We start from the raw sequence: 17,038 nt of genomic DNA, 5'->3' as shown, positions 1-17,038 counted from the left end.
GGCTCTCACTGGGGACGTGAGACTGGGAAAGGGTAGCAGGTTGTTCACAGAGAACTTGTGAAAGTGCTCCATTTGGCTTTATTTGTTCATTCAAACTGCAAGGCAGGCCCACAATAATTGGATATTATGTTATATAGTTTGTTTTTCTAACTGGCTTTCTCTCCATGAGGGCCTGTGATTGCTTTCTTCCCTGTTACACGTGGGAATCTCCTCCCCCTTTTGAATCATTCCATTCCTGCCAAGTTCTCCACCTCAGTTGTCATCAGGAACCAAGTTCTGTTGTATACACAGGGAGAACTGAACTTCTAATCAGAAGAGAACTAAACTTGCAAAGTCCTCATCCAAGACGCAACTCAAGCATTTCCTAGACAGTACCAGGTAAGGGACCACTTCTTTGGGTGTATGTGTCTGTGTGTGTTTGTCTGCCACGGGGCAGTAAAGTATATATAGAGCCCTGAACATGAAATCTGAAGCCCCAATTTCAAATTCTTGCAATGCCACTTACAGACCTTGGGCAAGCCTCTTCTCTGACACTTCATTTCCTTTGTTGCAAAGTGAGGATGGTGAAACTGAGAGAGAGGGATCAGAGGGAATACATGGTATGCCCAGCACCATGACTAGCATACAGGTGATTGATTTAATGTTAGATATTTGAATGTGGTAGGCTGTGGGAGGAGGGTGCCGAGGGGAATAAAAAAGACCTAGAAGTTAAAACATTGAGAAGAAAGTTCCATTAAGTGAAAGTTCGTTCAAATCACTTAAGGTGAAAGACTTTTATTAACAACATATTTTTAAAATATCTAACTTGGTAGGGATTGGCTTCAGTATTTTCTGAGAGTTAGAAGACACCTCAACACTTATTAAGCCCTTATTCTGTATCAGACACAGCGCTGGGAAATTGATTATATTGATTATCTCACTAATCCTTATGAAAGCATTGTGAGTATTTTCACTCACTGTACACACTGAGTATTATTACTATGCCCCCCAAGTCTGGAGACATAAATGATGGCAGAGATCACTCACCTTGTGCCAAGAGGAGCCAAACCTGGCTCTGTAATGCTGGGATCCTCTATAATGCACTAAAAATGTTGCCTCGTAAAGTAAACAGCTTTTTCAGTCCAAATGCTTGTGAAATCAAAGTTCTGTTGTAAGAACTTGTCAAAGCACTCGGAACGAGTCGTATGAGGCTAAGGTTCATTTTAACTGAATTACCTCTTTAAAGACCTCATTTTAACTGAATTACCTTTTTAAAGATTCTGTCTTAAATATAGTCACATGCTGAGGCACTGAGTGTTAGGACTTGAACACATACATTTTGAGGGGGCACAATTCAGCCCATATTAAAGAGTTAATTTCCTCATTATTTCTATTTCTGTTGTCTTGGTTTTAGCCACTTATTAGGGGGTTGTATGGATTGTCCTTGAGTATTTTAAGGACAATCCTGTGGTCATGTAAACCCCTGTGTATAGAATTAGCAACTGAGTCTGGTGGTCTTGCTCCATGGGTTCATGCGTGTGAAGAGTGGTGTGTGTTGGGAAAAAAAATGGAAGGAAGAGCAGGATTTTAGGACTATCTCTGCTGCTAAATTTGCCTTGCAACTTTGTGGAAATCCCTATCCGTCTTGGAATCTGGCCCTATGGCAGAGATTTTTAAGCTCAAGTGTCAATAATACTAGATAGATAGAATCAGTGGAGAAGCAGGTAGCTGTGGCAAAATAGAGAGTGATGGAAACTATGTTGAATTGGAGAACTTTTCATTTAAATGAAGCAGGCAATTTTCAGGCTTCTCAGGTGGCTCCGTGGGTAGAATCCACCTGCAATGCAGGCAGCACAGAAGAGCCCCTGGAGGAGGGTATGGCAACGCACTCCAGTATTCTTTCCTGGAGAATCCCATGGACAGTGGAGCCTGGCAGGCTACAGTCCATATGGTCTCAAAGAGTTGGATATGACTGAAGTGACTTATCATGCACACAGACAATTTTCAGCTCCTTCCAGTTGATGCCAGGTTGAAACAAAAGCTTTCCAGGCCTTCTAAGTTTTCAAGAGAAATCTTCAATTCATGTTGTAAAGGAAATCTCTCTGTGTTCACATATTGACAATTCAAATTATTTTTCTCCAAAGGGTGAGAGTCAAACATCTGGGTCAGTTGCCATCTTTGGGTCTTTATTCGCTTAAGTGTTCTGATAAAACAAAAGACAGTGCTGTTTAAAAAAGAAGGAAAAAAAAAAAAAGGCTGTTGAGGCAGTACAAGTACGGACTGGAAAAGAATTTCTAGACACAGAGTATAGCACACAGAAGTGAGTTTATTAAGAACAAAGATAAAGTGGGCACTGTGAGCACAGCAGGCCAACAACTCCTAACAGACTAGGGAGAGTCAACAGTTTTCGTGGGTTAGTAGCCAATTTTTATGCCTCAAAACAAACAAAAAAAATTCCTGCCAGAAGGTTGGTATTAGATGATTGGTTAGGGCACTATAAAGTGAGCACTGGGGTGGGTATTTCTGCCTAATATAAGTCAAGAAGCCCACTGGTGATGATCAGGGGGGCTTTGGCAATGTTACAAAGGGGCTCAGTCAGCTTTGGAGATGACCTTGCTTCTAGGCTACACTTCCGTGGCCTTCGTACACAGCCTCACACTTGTGGCCTGGGGACAGGACTCAACATTCCCTGCTCTTCTTATCAATAAGACAAATCTTCAGCCCCTCAACACTATGCTCATGTCTAACTAGCTGCCTATCTGAATCTCAGGTTATGAGGGCTCTTTCACTGGGAAAGAGATGAAGACCATCTCTGGCTTCTTCCTGCTGGACAGGGGATTCATGGGGCCCTGGGCCCCAATGCCTGCTCTCTGTCAAGGTTTATCTGCTGAGGGAGATGAGAGTCCATGGAATGACAAGGCAGCTTTTTCCAGTGTAGTCCATGTGCCAACCAGCTGATGTCCTTGTAGCATCATCTGGAGATTTATTTGTATTCTAGGAGAAACAAACAAGAAGATTAGAGATACTTGTCCCAAAGATTAATAGAAGTAGAAAGGCTGCCAAGGGGTCTAGAAGAGGGGATAGTCAGGAGCACCAGGACAGGACATTGGCCTGTGATGTTAGTGTTTCTCTAGGTATGAGAAGATGCAAGAATTGGGATTCATGAACATATTTTCTTGAAAATATCTATCTGAAGGCCTGTCCTGCCAGTTTTCCCTAGAGTATAAAATGCCTTATTTTTAATTTCTACCCTGAACTCCTTTCAGAGGGTGGTGAAGATCAGCAGCTCCAGTGGCTCCTGATTTAATGTTTGTAGAGGCAGATGGAAAGTTCCAGTTTCCAGTCAGCAGGGCCTTTCATGGTTATAAATTTGATCATTGGTTTGGGGGCATTTTAAGATCATTTCATCCCACAGTGATAGGAATGCTCATTCCCAGGTCTAGTGAAGATTTTTCTAATAGATCACTTAATATGCTATTGTTGGACTTGACCATGAAAATAGTAAAAGTTCTGGCCAATACCTGCCTTACTAGTAGTCTCTTATAGTCCAGGAAAACATTCCCTCTTGTTGATTCTTCCCATATCTAGAGTTACATTATTATAATCATTGATCTCATACGGAACTATATATCATTTTACTAGAGACTCAGTCACACATTTGGTAATGTAAGAGAGAACAATTTTGTGTAAGAGACAGCAATTTTCTGAAACAGGCAGTGTAGCAAACAATATAGGTAGCAGTAATAGTAAGTTTACAAGTAAAAATTTAAGAACTTTTATCAGATGCAGTCCAGTATATCCCAGGTTGTCTGATTTAGTGTGTTAAATGACAGTAGCCTGGTGTTAATCTCCTGGTTGTAGATCATGGAGCATCTGATCTTTACCCAAAGATTGATTATAAAGTTAGGCTTCAGAAGCAAACTTAGAGCATTGTTCTATTAATTCAGTTAAATCTTGTAGTAGAATAACATCTTGTAGCAAGGGACTAACTGGGAAGTGAGTCTTAGTAAATACAGACCTTAATTAACAAAACTAATATTTACCATTTACTGAAACATAATTTTTTTTAAGTTACCCCCGTTTTTATTAAACACAGCGAAGACTAATTTGTTTTTAAAATAAATTTGGTCCATTGACTATAGATGCCATTGGCCTGTCATCAGATTTTGCTACAGTGGATTATTTTCTCTTCTGGAGGTCCCCAAAATACTTTGAGATTTCTGTACGTTCAAGAGACAGTATTTTTATTTACCTAGTAAGGCTGTTCTGGAGAAGGCAATGGCACCCCACTCCAGTACTCTTGCCTGGAAAATCCCATGGACGGAGGAGCCTGGTAGGCTACAGTCCATGGGGTCGCTAAGAGTCGGACACGACTGAGCGACTTCACTTTCACTTTTCCCTTTCATGCACTGGAGAAGGAAATGGCAACCCACTCCAGTATTCTTGCCTGGAGAATCCCAGGGACGGCAGAGCCTGATGGGCTGCCGTCTATGGGGTCGCACAGAGTTGGACACGACTGAAGCGACTCAGCAGCAGCAGCAGTAAGGCTGTTCAGAACCCAAGTGTCTCCAATTTCTGGAGGGACAAGGCAGAGAGAAAAGAAAAATGTTTTAATTTTACCCACAAGTATAAATTATCAAATTATTTTGAACCATAAGTAGCTTGAGGAGAAGGGTTTCTTTATATCTGAAAACAGAGATTAGAAGCCAAGTAATATGTCAGACAAAAAGTCATGAAACTTATATTTATTTATTTAATCCTATGTAATTAATTTCTGTTCTTCTGTCCTTGCCTGATGATTGAGGATGATAGTGACAGTGATAATTTTAAGAAGTTTGTGAAGCTTTTATTCAGACTTGAATGATTTGTTCAGTGAAGCGGGTGCCTTGATCACTGGAGATTGTAAAACATACACCTAAGTGGAAGACACATTTTAAACATTTTTTTTTTCCATTGTGAGAACATCAACCCTGCAGCCAGGAAAGGCTTTACCCCATTAAATGAAAAAATGAAGTTTATCAAGGAGTCGGGAAAAGTCAAGCAGCCATTTTGGACTTCCCATGACTCTGACTATTTGACTTACAGCTGTTGTTTATCCATTTTAAGTTCCCTGATTTAGAAGTAGATGAGGGGTTAGTTTTTGTAGAAGCAGAATGAGCTTTTTCTATGTGTGCCATAACCTTCATAGATCATTGTGAAGTAATATTTATTTTATCAAAGTAACAATGTTTTAAAAAATAAATCACTTAAAGGCAAAGAAATTCACACAGTCGATTATCAAAAGCAGCATTCCAAGAAAAGTTTGTTCTTTTAACTAGGAGAGAAAGCCAAATTCCAGTTTGCTACCAGCTTATAGTCACTGTGAAACAAAAGTTATTCATTTAGCTAAAGTAGTAATAAAAGATTTCAAAGGCAATTTAACGTCTTAAGAAACTTGTACCATGCACAAAACTCTCTTCTTGGGGTCCATGTCCCACAAATCTTTTTTTCACTTTCTATTTTCATCACTTTATTTGCCCATTCAGAGAACCGATAAGTAAAAACGTATAAGTTTGCCACCTATAAATCAAACTTATTTTCTTTTCCCTTAACAAAATGTAATTCCGTTCCTTATACCTTTTTTTTTATTATTATTAAAAACACACATCCTACTTTCCTTCAGCAACCATGAACTGTCCTTTATAACAGCATTCTGTAGATTGGAAAACATAGATCACCCAAAGCTCTTATCTTATTTGCCTTTTCTTAAAAGTTTCTTCACAGTGTGTTCTTAAGATGTTGTTGTTCAGTTGCTCAGTCATGTCCGACTCTCTGCAACCCCATTGACTGCAGCACACCAGGCCTCCCTGTCCTTCACCATCTCCTGGAGTTTGCCCAAGTTCATGTTCATTGAATCAGTGATGCTGTTCTTAAGATATGCCTATGTTAATTAGGTTAAAAATATTAATACCAGTTAATAGTGAACTTTTTCCCAGTTCATGTGAACTACTTCTCTTTTATTTACAGCTGTTTGATTTGTAAGTGCTTACTTTTCTTTAGTCCAATTGAATTAGAGCTCATTTACAAATTAACCTTAGCAATATTACCCAAAGACAGAGACACACACTGAGACATACATATATATCCACACAGATACAGATCTCACAGTTTTCTGCTTAAGATTTAAAATGTCTCTCTGCCTCTTTTTTCCTTGGCTTTAAGTTCTGCTAATTAACATAAGGCTGATGTCTTAGGCAGAGCGGGCTATGTATCTCAAGGACATGGTAAGAGTTAACTTCAGAATTTTTCCTAGGCATATTTTTGCTTCTCTCAGGATTGGAGCTCCAAAAAGAAATGTGTTTCAACAAGCCAGTTTTGTCTAATTGCATGTGCAGAAAGAACAAATCTTGAAATTTCAAAAAGATTTCATTTTAACCAGTTTTATCCAGAATCTAAAGAATATCATGGCCTTCTTGTGTCAAAAATATCATCCTCCTTTTTGTAGTCATAATTTCAGAGCTAAAATATAGACCAAATAGTGCTCAAATTGGTTCTGATGACAGGAGCAAACTGACTGATAAAATATTGTCCTAGTAGGGATTGTTCCTTAGGGGAGATGGGGTCTTTGTTTGGTCAGAAGAATCTGAAGGAGTAAGGGAACTTAAAGGAATGGGGGAAATTTCTTCTCTCCCCCCCACCCCCCGCCACCCTCTGCAAGAGATAGGAGGAGTTAGAAGGGGATTCTTTACAATTTTTGGAGTTTTTTCCTTTTCATGTTTATGATTATGGGAGAAAGTCATGGGCTAGGACATCTGATGGAGGGAGAGACATAGGAGGACAGGGGATAAGGTGACAACAGAAAGGTACATGTAGCATGAGTCCCTTAGATCCACATTCTGACTGAGTGCCATAAGGAACAGCAAAAGAGATCATGTAATTTACTGTGCCATTAAGAGGCCATTTTTCTTGGTTCCCCAATATGTAGGTTGGCATTCGGTAATTGGGTAGGGCTTTATAGGGTGAGCACTAGGGTATGCATTTTTGGCTAATATGGATCAGGAAGCCTGATGGTGATGAACAGGGGGGCTTTTGCCAACATTACAAAGGGGCTCAGTTAGCTTCTGAGGTGATCTTAGTTCTGGGCTCTGCTTCTGTGGTACCTGTTGCTTCTTGCACCTGTGGCCTGGGGACAGGACTCAACAAGTATTGTTGACTGACAGACACCAAAAAGGAAGAGGACATACTTTAGTTCACATGACCCAAGGATCCACTCTGACAAACTCTACAAGATGAAGCTTTCATATATCTATCCTCTTGATGACTTAAGAAAATAGTCACAATCTAAAAGTTGAGTGTTACTTTTTATTTGGTGGAAAATTTTAGCACTTCAGCCCAGGAGATAGCATCTCAAGTGACCCTGAGAGAACTGCTCCTGGAATCAAAGTCTTAAATTTTCCCACCAAATAAAACATAACTGTTGACTTTTAGATTGTGAATATTTTTTATGTTGACAGTTATGGTAACTGCAAAGAAGGGACCCTGACCAAATTCTTCTTCTCCACCTGAACCCTGTGAGTATCCACAGCCTTGGTAGCAGCAGAGGCCCCTTGTGCTCATCTGCTTTCTTGAGGAGTCCAGGCAAATTTGAAAGAATGTCTCCTGGTTCTGGGATCTCCTGTTTGTTGGTTGATGATCCTAAGTTTTATTCAGTGGGAAAAGAGGTTATCCTTGAAACTTGGTTTCAAGAAAAGGTACCTGGGTTGCTCAGTCTAGACATTGAGTGAGTTATCCTCAGTCAAAAGACTGGGAAGATTTCATTCAGTTTAGGTGCTTAGTGTGTTGTCTTCAATGTAAAATGCACTGGGAAGATTTTGTTTGAGAAGGATTCAAAATAAAAGAAAAGGAACAACAGATTGCCAGCCTCCAGCTAACACTCCAGCTGGGTAAATGTACATACAAAAATTATAAGTATTTACTTAAGTGGAAATTGAAGGAAATCTCACCCTAAAAATTGAGGAGGCTCTTTCATTGCTTACACAGTTAAGTTACATTAAGGTTAAAAGCTAGCTTAGAAAAATATCTTTTCAGACTTTAAACAAAGGCCTTTGGGGGACACTTGGTTTTTGAGATGTAAATGTTCTTTCTACCTGTTCTTCCTAGGACATTCTGTGTTGGTGTGTTTTGTTTGTTCATGTTTTTAAAAACTTGTCCTTTTAGGTAATTAGAATAGGAAAAAGGAGTCTAAGATGGTGGTGGCTAAAAGACAAAGAAAGGAAAAAACCCACAAAAATGGAACTAAAGAAAATCTGAGGACTGGAGTGAGAACCTCAGGTGAAACAAACAGCCCTCCTGGCTAGCTCAACTTACATAGGGCAGGCTCAGGGGGAGGAAAAAAACCATATAAAAAGAGGAGCCAAAATTGAGCCTCTCTTCTTTTGGATCTGCCTGCCCTCATGCCTCAAGGATGTATTTTCCTTTGCTTGCCAAATAAAACTGAGCTTTAACTGAGCTGTAGCACTGGTCCACTGTTTCAAATCTTTGCTGTGGTGAGATGGAACTGAAGAAATTACACACTCCCCCGACATGGCCTCTGCTATTTTTGTGGTTTCTCTCGTGGCTCAGACAGTAAAGAATCTACCTGCAATACAGGAGACCAGGACTGAACCTGGTGGGAAAGATCCCCTGGAGAAGGAAATGGCTACCCCCAGTATTCTTGCCTGGGGAATTCCATGGACAGAGAAGCCTGGTAGGCTACAGTCCATGGACTTGCAAAGAATTGGACATGACTGATCGAGTAACACAATACAGTACTGTTTTTGAGAGTAAATTCTCTAAATTTGGGCTTCCCTGATAGCTCAGTTGGTAAAGAATCCACCTGCAATGCAGGAGACCCCATTCAATTCCTTGGTTGGGAAGATCCTCTAGAAAAGGGATAGGCTATCCACTCCAGTATTCTTGGGGCTTCCCTTGTGGCTCAGCTGATAAAGAATCTGCCTGCAGTGCAGGAGACCTGAGTTCAATTCCTAGGTTGGGAAGATCCCCTGGAGAAGTGAAAGCCTACCCACTCCAGTATTCCGGCCTATAGAATTCCATGGACTGTATAGTCCATGGGGTTTCAAAGAGTCGGACACAACTGAGCAACTTTCACTTTCTCCAAATTTAGGTTACATCCTTCCCCACTCTCTTATGGGGAAGGCTCTTGCATATTTATGGTTTGAATCACTATTAATTTACCAGCTGAGCCACAGGGGAACCCCAAATAAGGAAAGAAGTAGGGGAACTAGACAACAAGTGAAATTGAAAGTCACTGAGTCGTGTCTGACTCTTTGTGACCCCATGAACCCGTGGAATTCTCCAGGCCAGAATAATGGAGAGGGTAGCCTTTCCCTTCTCCAGGGATTGTCCCAATCCAGGGATCGAACCAAGGTCTCCTGCATTGCAGGCAGATTCACAGGCAGATTTGGGCTTTCCTACTATCTCAGTTTGTAAGGAATCTGCCTGCAATGCAAGAGACCTCGGTTAGATTCCTGGTTCAGGATAATCCCCTGGAGAATGAACTGGCAACCCACCCCAGTATTCTGGCCTGGAGAATCACACGGACAGAGGAGCCTGCTTGGCTACAGTCCATGGGGTCGCAAGAGTCGGACACGGCTGAGCGACTAAACCACCACTATTGATTTATATTTTATTGATACAATGAAACTTTAAAATAAATGTAAATGAGATAAGAGCTTTGAGGTAAACTCTTTTCTATTTTAGAAAAATCTATTTAAAATAATCTTTCCAGATATTTGGTAACTTAAAATTCTGAAGTTGGGCTAATTTAAGTTAAATGATAAAATTTATTGAATAACTAGATAATTTCATTAATGAGATACTGAGATATAAATTGCTAAATAGAAAAACTTGAAGTATTTAGGAATATTAATGAAAATGTTTGATGTCACCCCAAGATGTTTTCTATAAGAAAACAAGTGCTTTTAGAAATTATCACTGCTGTTTATGCTCACCAATCTATAGAATGCCAATGTAAAAAACAGTTCATAATTACTTACTTCTTATCTTTTACTAAAAATTAAGGTTTTAAGAGTTGAAGTTTCTTATTTACATATGTAGTTAAAGCTATTAGAAATAATACAGTAACGTTTTAGTATATAGTAGGAAATAAAATGTGTGTTTTCAGAAAAGAAGGTATGAGGAATAAAACTGCATTTTATTGAGAAAAAAGAAGGAATGAGCTTGTTGATTTTATTTGGTTAAAAAATGAGACTAGATACAGAAAACGATGAGAGACTGTGAAAAGGAACTCTGAGGAGGAAAAAGTTTTATGCACAGTCAAGGTTCACTAAATTTAGATTGAAGGTAACTAAATGGATTTGGCTAAGTAAGCTAATACGAAACTGGAATTTGATTTCTCTTTTACTTTGGTTAAGTAAATAAGCATTGTTTCAGTGACCTATGATCCTGTTGTGTTTTAAATCTTTGTTGATATTTCTAACAAACTTCTCAAATATCAAAATCTAACTAAAGTTATTTTAGCCTCCTGCTGACTCTGTGATTCTTTGAAGAAAAACCTCTGAGACATCTCAGAGAAGAATGTTAAACTAAGTTTATTTGTCATTCAGAAGATTTGGCAAGTGATTGAATGTGAACTTTACCTTGCTTCCTTTAATTAATAATAATCTTCTGATGTTCAGTCTATCTCTCCTTTGTTGTAAAACTTTAACCTGGTTCCTCCTCTCACTTCTTCAGAGCAATTCTCTCAGAGTCACTTGAGATGCTGTCTCCTGGGATTGAAGCCCTAAAAATTCCCATTGAATAAAACATAACTCTCAACTTTTAGCTCTATTTTTTAAGTCAATACTCTTCTCTGCAGGCAGTAGCAGGGTTCTGAGGGCAGCACCAAAATTAATTGGGGTTAGGTTATTACAAGTCTAAACAGATTGAAAATAGAGTCATGTTTTATTGATTTCTTTCATGGGTCTATCATCAAATAGTATTATCTTGTTGTTGTAACTGAGAGGGAGAGGGCTTAATTATTTGCAGGGATAAACTGCTTAAACCTCAAAGCTATTTATGAAGTGGGTTTCTGCTCATAGAATAGAAATTCTTGCTTAAGCCAATTTCCACCATCAAACTTCAAAAAGCATCCTAGTAAACGAGCATTCTATCCCCATGTCAGAAGCATTTGTTGGATCTGGAGTGGCAAAAAATTTTTATTTCGTAGATCATATGATGGATTGGTAATAGGTACCTGAATGCTGTTCTGGGGAAGACCTTGAGGCCGGATCCCTGTTTAGTATGGAGAATGCTGTGATATTATCCTCCTCTGTCTGAGTGTGATGGTGCATATTTGTCAATATTCTTATAATATCAAGTGACAGAAATGCAATCTCAGACAGGAAAAATTGTTGGTCCATAGAATTCAGAATAGTATATTAACAAGAGAGGGGTAGAGATACAAACATGCCTCAGGAGCAAAAGTTATGAACCAGAGACTTGCACGCCTCTAAGATTCTCTCTACCCCTTATTTCCATGTCTCTGAAAATTTCCAAGTTTTCTTCTCTTATGCAGAGCAGTTATCTCCACATTACAGGAATTATAGCCACTGACAGTTTCCAAAGTGTGTATTTCATGACTTCCATTAAGGCTTTGGTAACACACACACACACACACACACACACACACACAATTTTGGAGAGGGACTATGATTAGCCCAGTTGGCATTTAAAAAAATATATATCATGGGAAATGATCGACCAATCAAATTTGGATGTGGTGGGATCATCTAAAACTATGACAGTTTTCATAAGAACCACATATTTGGGCTCAGTAGGAAGAAATGTTTCCAAAGCAAGGATAGCATGACATACAGGACTTTGAAAATACTGTTTCTACCCCAAAAGGGTGGCTACATGGCCTCCATCCCTGGGGGTTAAAAGAGAAGGAGAAGACCCTCAAGAATATGTGCCTACCTCATCTAGTAGCTATTGCTCCTCCTCATAATTTTTGCCTTGTGATTCTTCATTTGGGAAGAGAAATTCCCAGCTAAGTCAGTTTAGCTGTGCCTTCAAATTTCAGTGAGCAGTTAGTTGTGCCTTCCAAATTACAGTGAACTGAAACAAAGCTATTACTCTAGTAATTAGCCAGCTACGTGCCTTCATTTTGTGAAAGGAATTTCTGCTCCAATGACCATCTTTTCTCAAGGCAGGTAGTGACCTGAGAATTCTGTGTCTGTTTCCTGAGGACTGCTCCACTATGCAAAGGCTGATGAAGTTTCGGGTCCTCTGGGGCATCCACATGTCCTGCCCTGGCTTCCAACCTGCCCCTCAGTACCTGCACTGCCAATCTTTATCAGGAGCTGGAGCCCTAAGATGGAATGACTACAACAGACCTGAGGAATTTAACTTTGCAAGTGATGTACTGGACCACTGGACTCAAATGGAGAAGGTAAGGAGGCCTCTGTGTTGGATGCAAGAATAGGATTCACCTCCTTCTCCTAGTAGGAAGAGGGGCACAGAACTAAAAGGGCTTTTGAATAAACTCACAGTTTTCATGAGAAAAGCTTATGTTTTGGGGTTCAGTTCTCAGCCTGGACACTTCCTCTATTCTCTAAGCCCCAGTGGGTTTATTTGTGAAATGGGGATAATCTCATTTAAGAAACAAGATAGCAGGTGAAAGTATCTGGTACTCAGTGAGGTAATCATGACCAAGTATCAAGTTCTAATCTCAGGTCAGCAAGTTGATGTTGGTCTGAATTCTCATCTTCAACTAATGAGTCTGTGAGTCTAACTAAAATTCATCTCATAAAGCATGGGCTTGACTTTAGGTTACACCCAGAGGGAGGGTGTAACCTTGATTGTGCAAATGAACATCTGACACATGTAACTAAATTATGTCATCTATCTTCCTATGAGGATGGCAGGTATAGCTGGAGTCCTCCCTATCAACTACCTACTTGTACGTGGCTTTAGGGCATATCCAGAGAAACCCATTCCAGTGGTCTCTGCAAAAAAAAAAAAAGCACATTCTTGGTTTCTCTTTTCCCAAGAGAGGCACAGTAGTGACACTAGGAGTTGGGTAGACAATGGGGGATGTTTCAGCTACAAAATTCCAGCTGGTATTTTCCACATTGTGAAAGCCCACTCAACACTGTATTTGTTCAGAAGAAAGAATTCACCTGATATGGAGTCAAAGAGTTGATGTATTTTTAATTTACCATGAGCATACCTTCACACTGAAAGGTTAAGGCTGCAAAGATTAAGGCTACTGTGAGTGATGCTGGGATTTGTGATCTCCAGAGGAGAAGATTTCGATCTGGGGCTGGAGATGAGGCTTGATCACTCAGAACTTTCTGTGTAGCAAAGTTTTATTGAAGTATAAAAGAGATAGAGAAAGCTTCTGGCATGACATCAGAAAGGGGCAGAAAAGATACTCCCTTGCTAGTTTTTAGCAAGGCATTATATACCTGTTAGCAAGCTGCTAATCTGATAAAAGAAATGCTTCAAGACTGAGAGAGTTACACCAGGCCCCTCTCCCACAACATGCATTTTGAGATAGAATGGCAAAAGGAGAGTCATCTCCAGCCATAAAACAATTGGCATAAATCTTGAAGAAAGGCAGATTTCCAAGCAAATACATAGTTTCATTAACTTAGCTTAAGAAAACCATTTCCATAAGAAAAATGCATTGGTTTGCTGAGCCATTAGCAGCTCAAGGTTACCTTCAGGCGGAACCAAGTGTCCTCATGACAACACAGGATTAGAAGAGAAAAAAAGGCTGCCACTTGCAGTTTATTTATTTCCTCCTATCGCTTGGTGACCCCTGGCCTTCCTACCTGACGGTTAACCCTCTCAATATGTTAGTTTTCAGAACTTATATGCCTTTTATGGGGGCTTTTATCCTACCTTCATCTTTTTCCTTTTTCTGAATTTCCAAAAAACGCCAAGGAAAATAGAGCCCTCAGTTTTGGAAAGCCCTTTTTGTTTATGTGCCATGCCAAGCACTTTGTGCTTATTATTCTGATAAGATGGACACTTTAATCACCCCCATTTTTGAGATGAGGAAACTGAGATTACAATTGTTCAAAAACCTACAGAATTTGCTTATCTAATAAGTGGAGGAGCAGGATTTGGGTTCAGGCTGTCTGACTCTATAAGCTACTCTTTAACCTGGTCTCATGAGATGATGTCAAAACATCTCTGCTTTCAGACTACAAACTGACTTTCATCACTGTCCAGATCAAAAATCTGATTAAGATCTTTTGAATCACAAGATGGGCTGGAAATGTCATAGTTTTTATTCTGCATTTATCTTCGTAAATTCCTTGTTAGTTCACACATCAACCCATGGAGATTATCACCATGTAAATATTTGCCCAGGAAATGCCCCATCTTTGTTGGGTTTTATATTGTCAACTAAAAAAATACACACAACCTAAAGTTGGGAGTTAGGTTTTATTTGGTGGGAATGTTAGAACTCGAGCCCAGGAGACAGTATCTCAGGTGACCCTGAAAGAGCTGACTTCAAGGAGGCAGAGGAGGAGCCAGGCTATATACAAGTCTGCATATGTCTGAATAAATTTGCATAAGTTTGAATATGAAAAAATTACTGTTAATTAAGAGAAAACTAAATCTCTCACAGGAAGAGCTTTAGCAATCTCTGTGTCCAGGCTTGCTGAAATCATTTCTTTCATATGCATCTAACTCTCTGGGGTCAATCCTGTTTTCTTTATTATTAACATACAAATTTCTTGTTTACCATAAGAGATGGTGAACGTGGTAGATGGCTGCCTCTCACATCCCCTAGCTCCTCGGCACTTACCAGGAAAGAAATATCTGATGGCTTCCAAATAGATGGCTTTGTTTCACCAGGGCTCATAAATTTGCGTTTGGAAAAGGCTTGTTTACTAGAAGACCACAGAGAAGAAAATATTTCATTTTACAGTCCCTCCCTGTGGTCAGAAGTTAAACCTTATTGGGAGACATTTCATGACCCTTTTTTTTTTTTTGTCCCATGGTGCTTGGAGGCTCATCTCAGATCAGCTGAAAGTTCTTTATCAATATGTCACTCCAGGTGTTAATTTCCAGACTAAGTCCATTGATGGATAATAAATGGATCTGGATCTTCTATCTTCTAACCTAACATGATCGAGGAGATATTTCCCTTGTTGCTTCTTCTCATACCTAGAATCATACTATTACAATTATTCTAAGTTATAAATGTGATCTATTTCTTCAAGATATTTATCTGTCTTTAATTTGGCCAGGGGCCTGGTTATACATCGTGTAATATAAGAGAAAACAATCTTACAAAATAAACAAATTACAAGCAATTCAGCTAATAATGTTAAAGTTACCAGTAGAGACTTAAGCAATGAGCTTCCAGAACTGAAATGTTGCTGCTGAGCTGTAAAGAGACACCGGGATTCTTGGCCTCCAAAGGAGAGGAATTCAACCCTGGGCCAGTGACGAGGCTTGATCACTCAGAGCTTTTGTGTAATAAAGTTTTATTAAAGTATAAAAGAGATAGAGAAAGCTTCTGACATAGAATCAGAAGGGATCAGAAAGGGTGCCCCCCTGCTAGTCTTTAGCCGAATGTTATATAGCTACTGCTGCTGCTGCTGCTGCTAAGTCACTTCAGTCGTGTCTGACTCTGTGTGACCCCATAGAAGGCAGCCCACTACTAGCAATCTGCTAATTAGAGAAAAGAAATGTCTCAAAACTCAAAGACTGGCAACAGGCCCCTCACCCACAACATGCTTTTTGAGATAACATTGGCACAAGGTGAGTTGTCCCAGGCCATAAAAGGATTGACATGAATCTTGAAGAACTAAGCAAACACATAGTCTCATTAACATAGCTTAAGAGATTATTTGCATGAGTAAAACATACACATTTGTTTGAGTCTTAGGTGGAACAATTTGAAGAAAGACAGAGCCTAGGGTAAACACATAGTTCATTAACATAGCTTAAGAGAAACGTTTCCATAAGAAAAACGCATTGGTTAGCTCAAGGTTTGAGAAACCTTAGGTTAACTTTGAGAAAAGTTAAGTTCAGGTGGAACCAGGTGTCATCATGGAAACACAGAATTTTAAGAGAAACCTCCTTTAAATTTGTATAGAGAAGGGAAAAAAAAATCTGACACTTGTAGTTTGTCCTCCTGACACTTAAGAGAAAGATAAAAAATATCTAACACTTGCAGTCTATTTCTTCCATTTGGGGCCTCTAGACTTTCTGCCTGTTACCCTCTCACAACCAAATCATCTTTCTAAAAGATCACCAAGTCTAGGAAGTGGATCATCTAAGGCAGCAATCTGATTTTTCATATGCGTCATTAAATGCATAACATTAGAGGGCTGTGGTATATAAACACAGCATTTAGTTTGAATTATAGCACAGTTGCCCCTTTGAGATGCTTTTGTAATTCAGCTTTTCATATCACAGAGACCTCAGAATTAGCCTGGTTGCTATCATTTAAGGCCTTTTGAGTGAATTTTGTCAAGGCTTTAATGTGAGAAATAATATTTTCCAATCTTACTGAAGGCCCAAAAATAGCTGCTAAGTTATCATATCAGTGAAGTACAGATCTCTTGGCCCATCAGGCTCGTATTGATGATAAATTTGCTGGAGTCACATCTAAGTTTGTTTGTACAAAAGTAGCCTTGAGCCCAAAGGAATCCTAAAGTTCACCTTCCTAGCCATCTCACCAGAAGCCAAGGCCATAGAATGGACCCAGAAAGCCATTGAGTCCCATTAGGTACCAGCCAGTATATTTCTGGTCATCTGACCCAATCTGTTCCATACTAACCACTATCTTTATGTATGGATGTGAGAGTTGGACGGTGAAGAAAGCTGAGCGCCACAAAATTGATGCTTTTGAACTGTGGTGTTGCAGAAGACTCTTGAGAGTCCCTTGGACTGCAAGGAGATCCAATCAATCCATCCTAAAAGAGATCAATCCTGGGTGTTCATTGGAAGGACTGACGTTGAAGCTGAAACTCCAATACTTTGGCCACCTCATGCGAAGAGTTGACTCATTGGAAAAGACCCTGATGCTGGGTAGGATTGGGGGCAGGAG

General features: G+C 39.6%; 1 protein-coding gene across 2 annotated transcripts in view; it reads left to right on the top strand.

Annotated features, from left to right (window-relative positions):
- The first annotated feature begins 262 nt into the window (after positions 1-262).
- Positions 263-17,038, top strand: part of LOC145531663 (acyl-coenzyme A synthetase ACSM1, mitochondrial) — a 68,733-nt gene continuing 51,957 nt past the window's right edge. Inside the window, exons 1-2 of one of the 2 annotated variants that reach the window (XM_081554647.1) lie at positions 263-378; positions 12,171-12,409. In XM_081554647.1, coding sequence (XP_081410773.1) covers positions 12,218-12,409 — 192 coding nt within the window. In that variant the 5' untranslated portion in view covers positions 263-378; positions 12,171-12,217. The remainder of the gene's footprint in view (positions 379-12,170; positions 12,410-17,038) is intronic. The other variant, XM_081554649.1, reaches the window with a different exon arrangement.

Source organism: Giraffa tippelskirchi, chromosome 13 (genome assembly GCF_054371585.1).
Source record: "Giraffa tippelskirchi isolate mGirTip1 chromosome 13, T2T-mGirTip1v1.2.pri, whole genome shotgun sequence".
In the NCBI taxonomy this organism is placed as follows: domain Eukaryota; kingdom Metazoa; phylum Chordata; class Mammalia; order Artiodactyla; family Giraffidae; genus Giraffa; species Giraffa tippelskirchi.
This window is presented reverse-complemented; position numbering and strand designations above follow the sequence as displayed.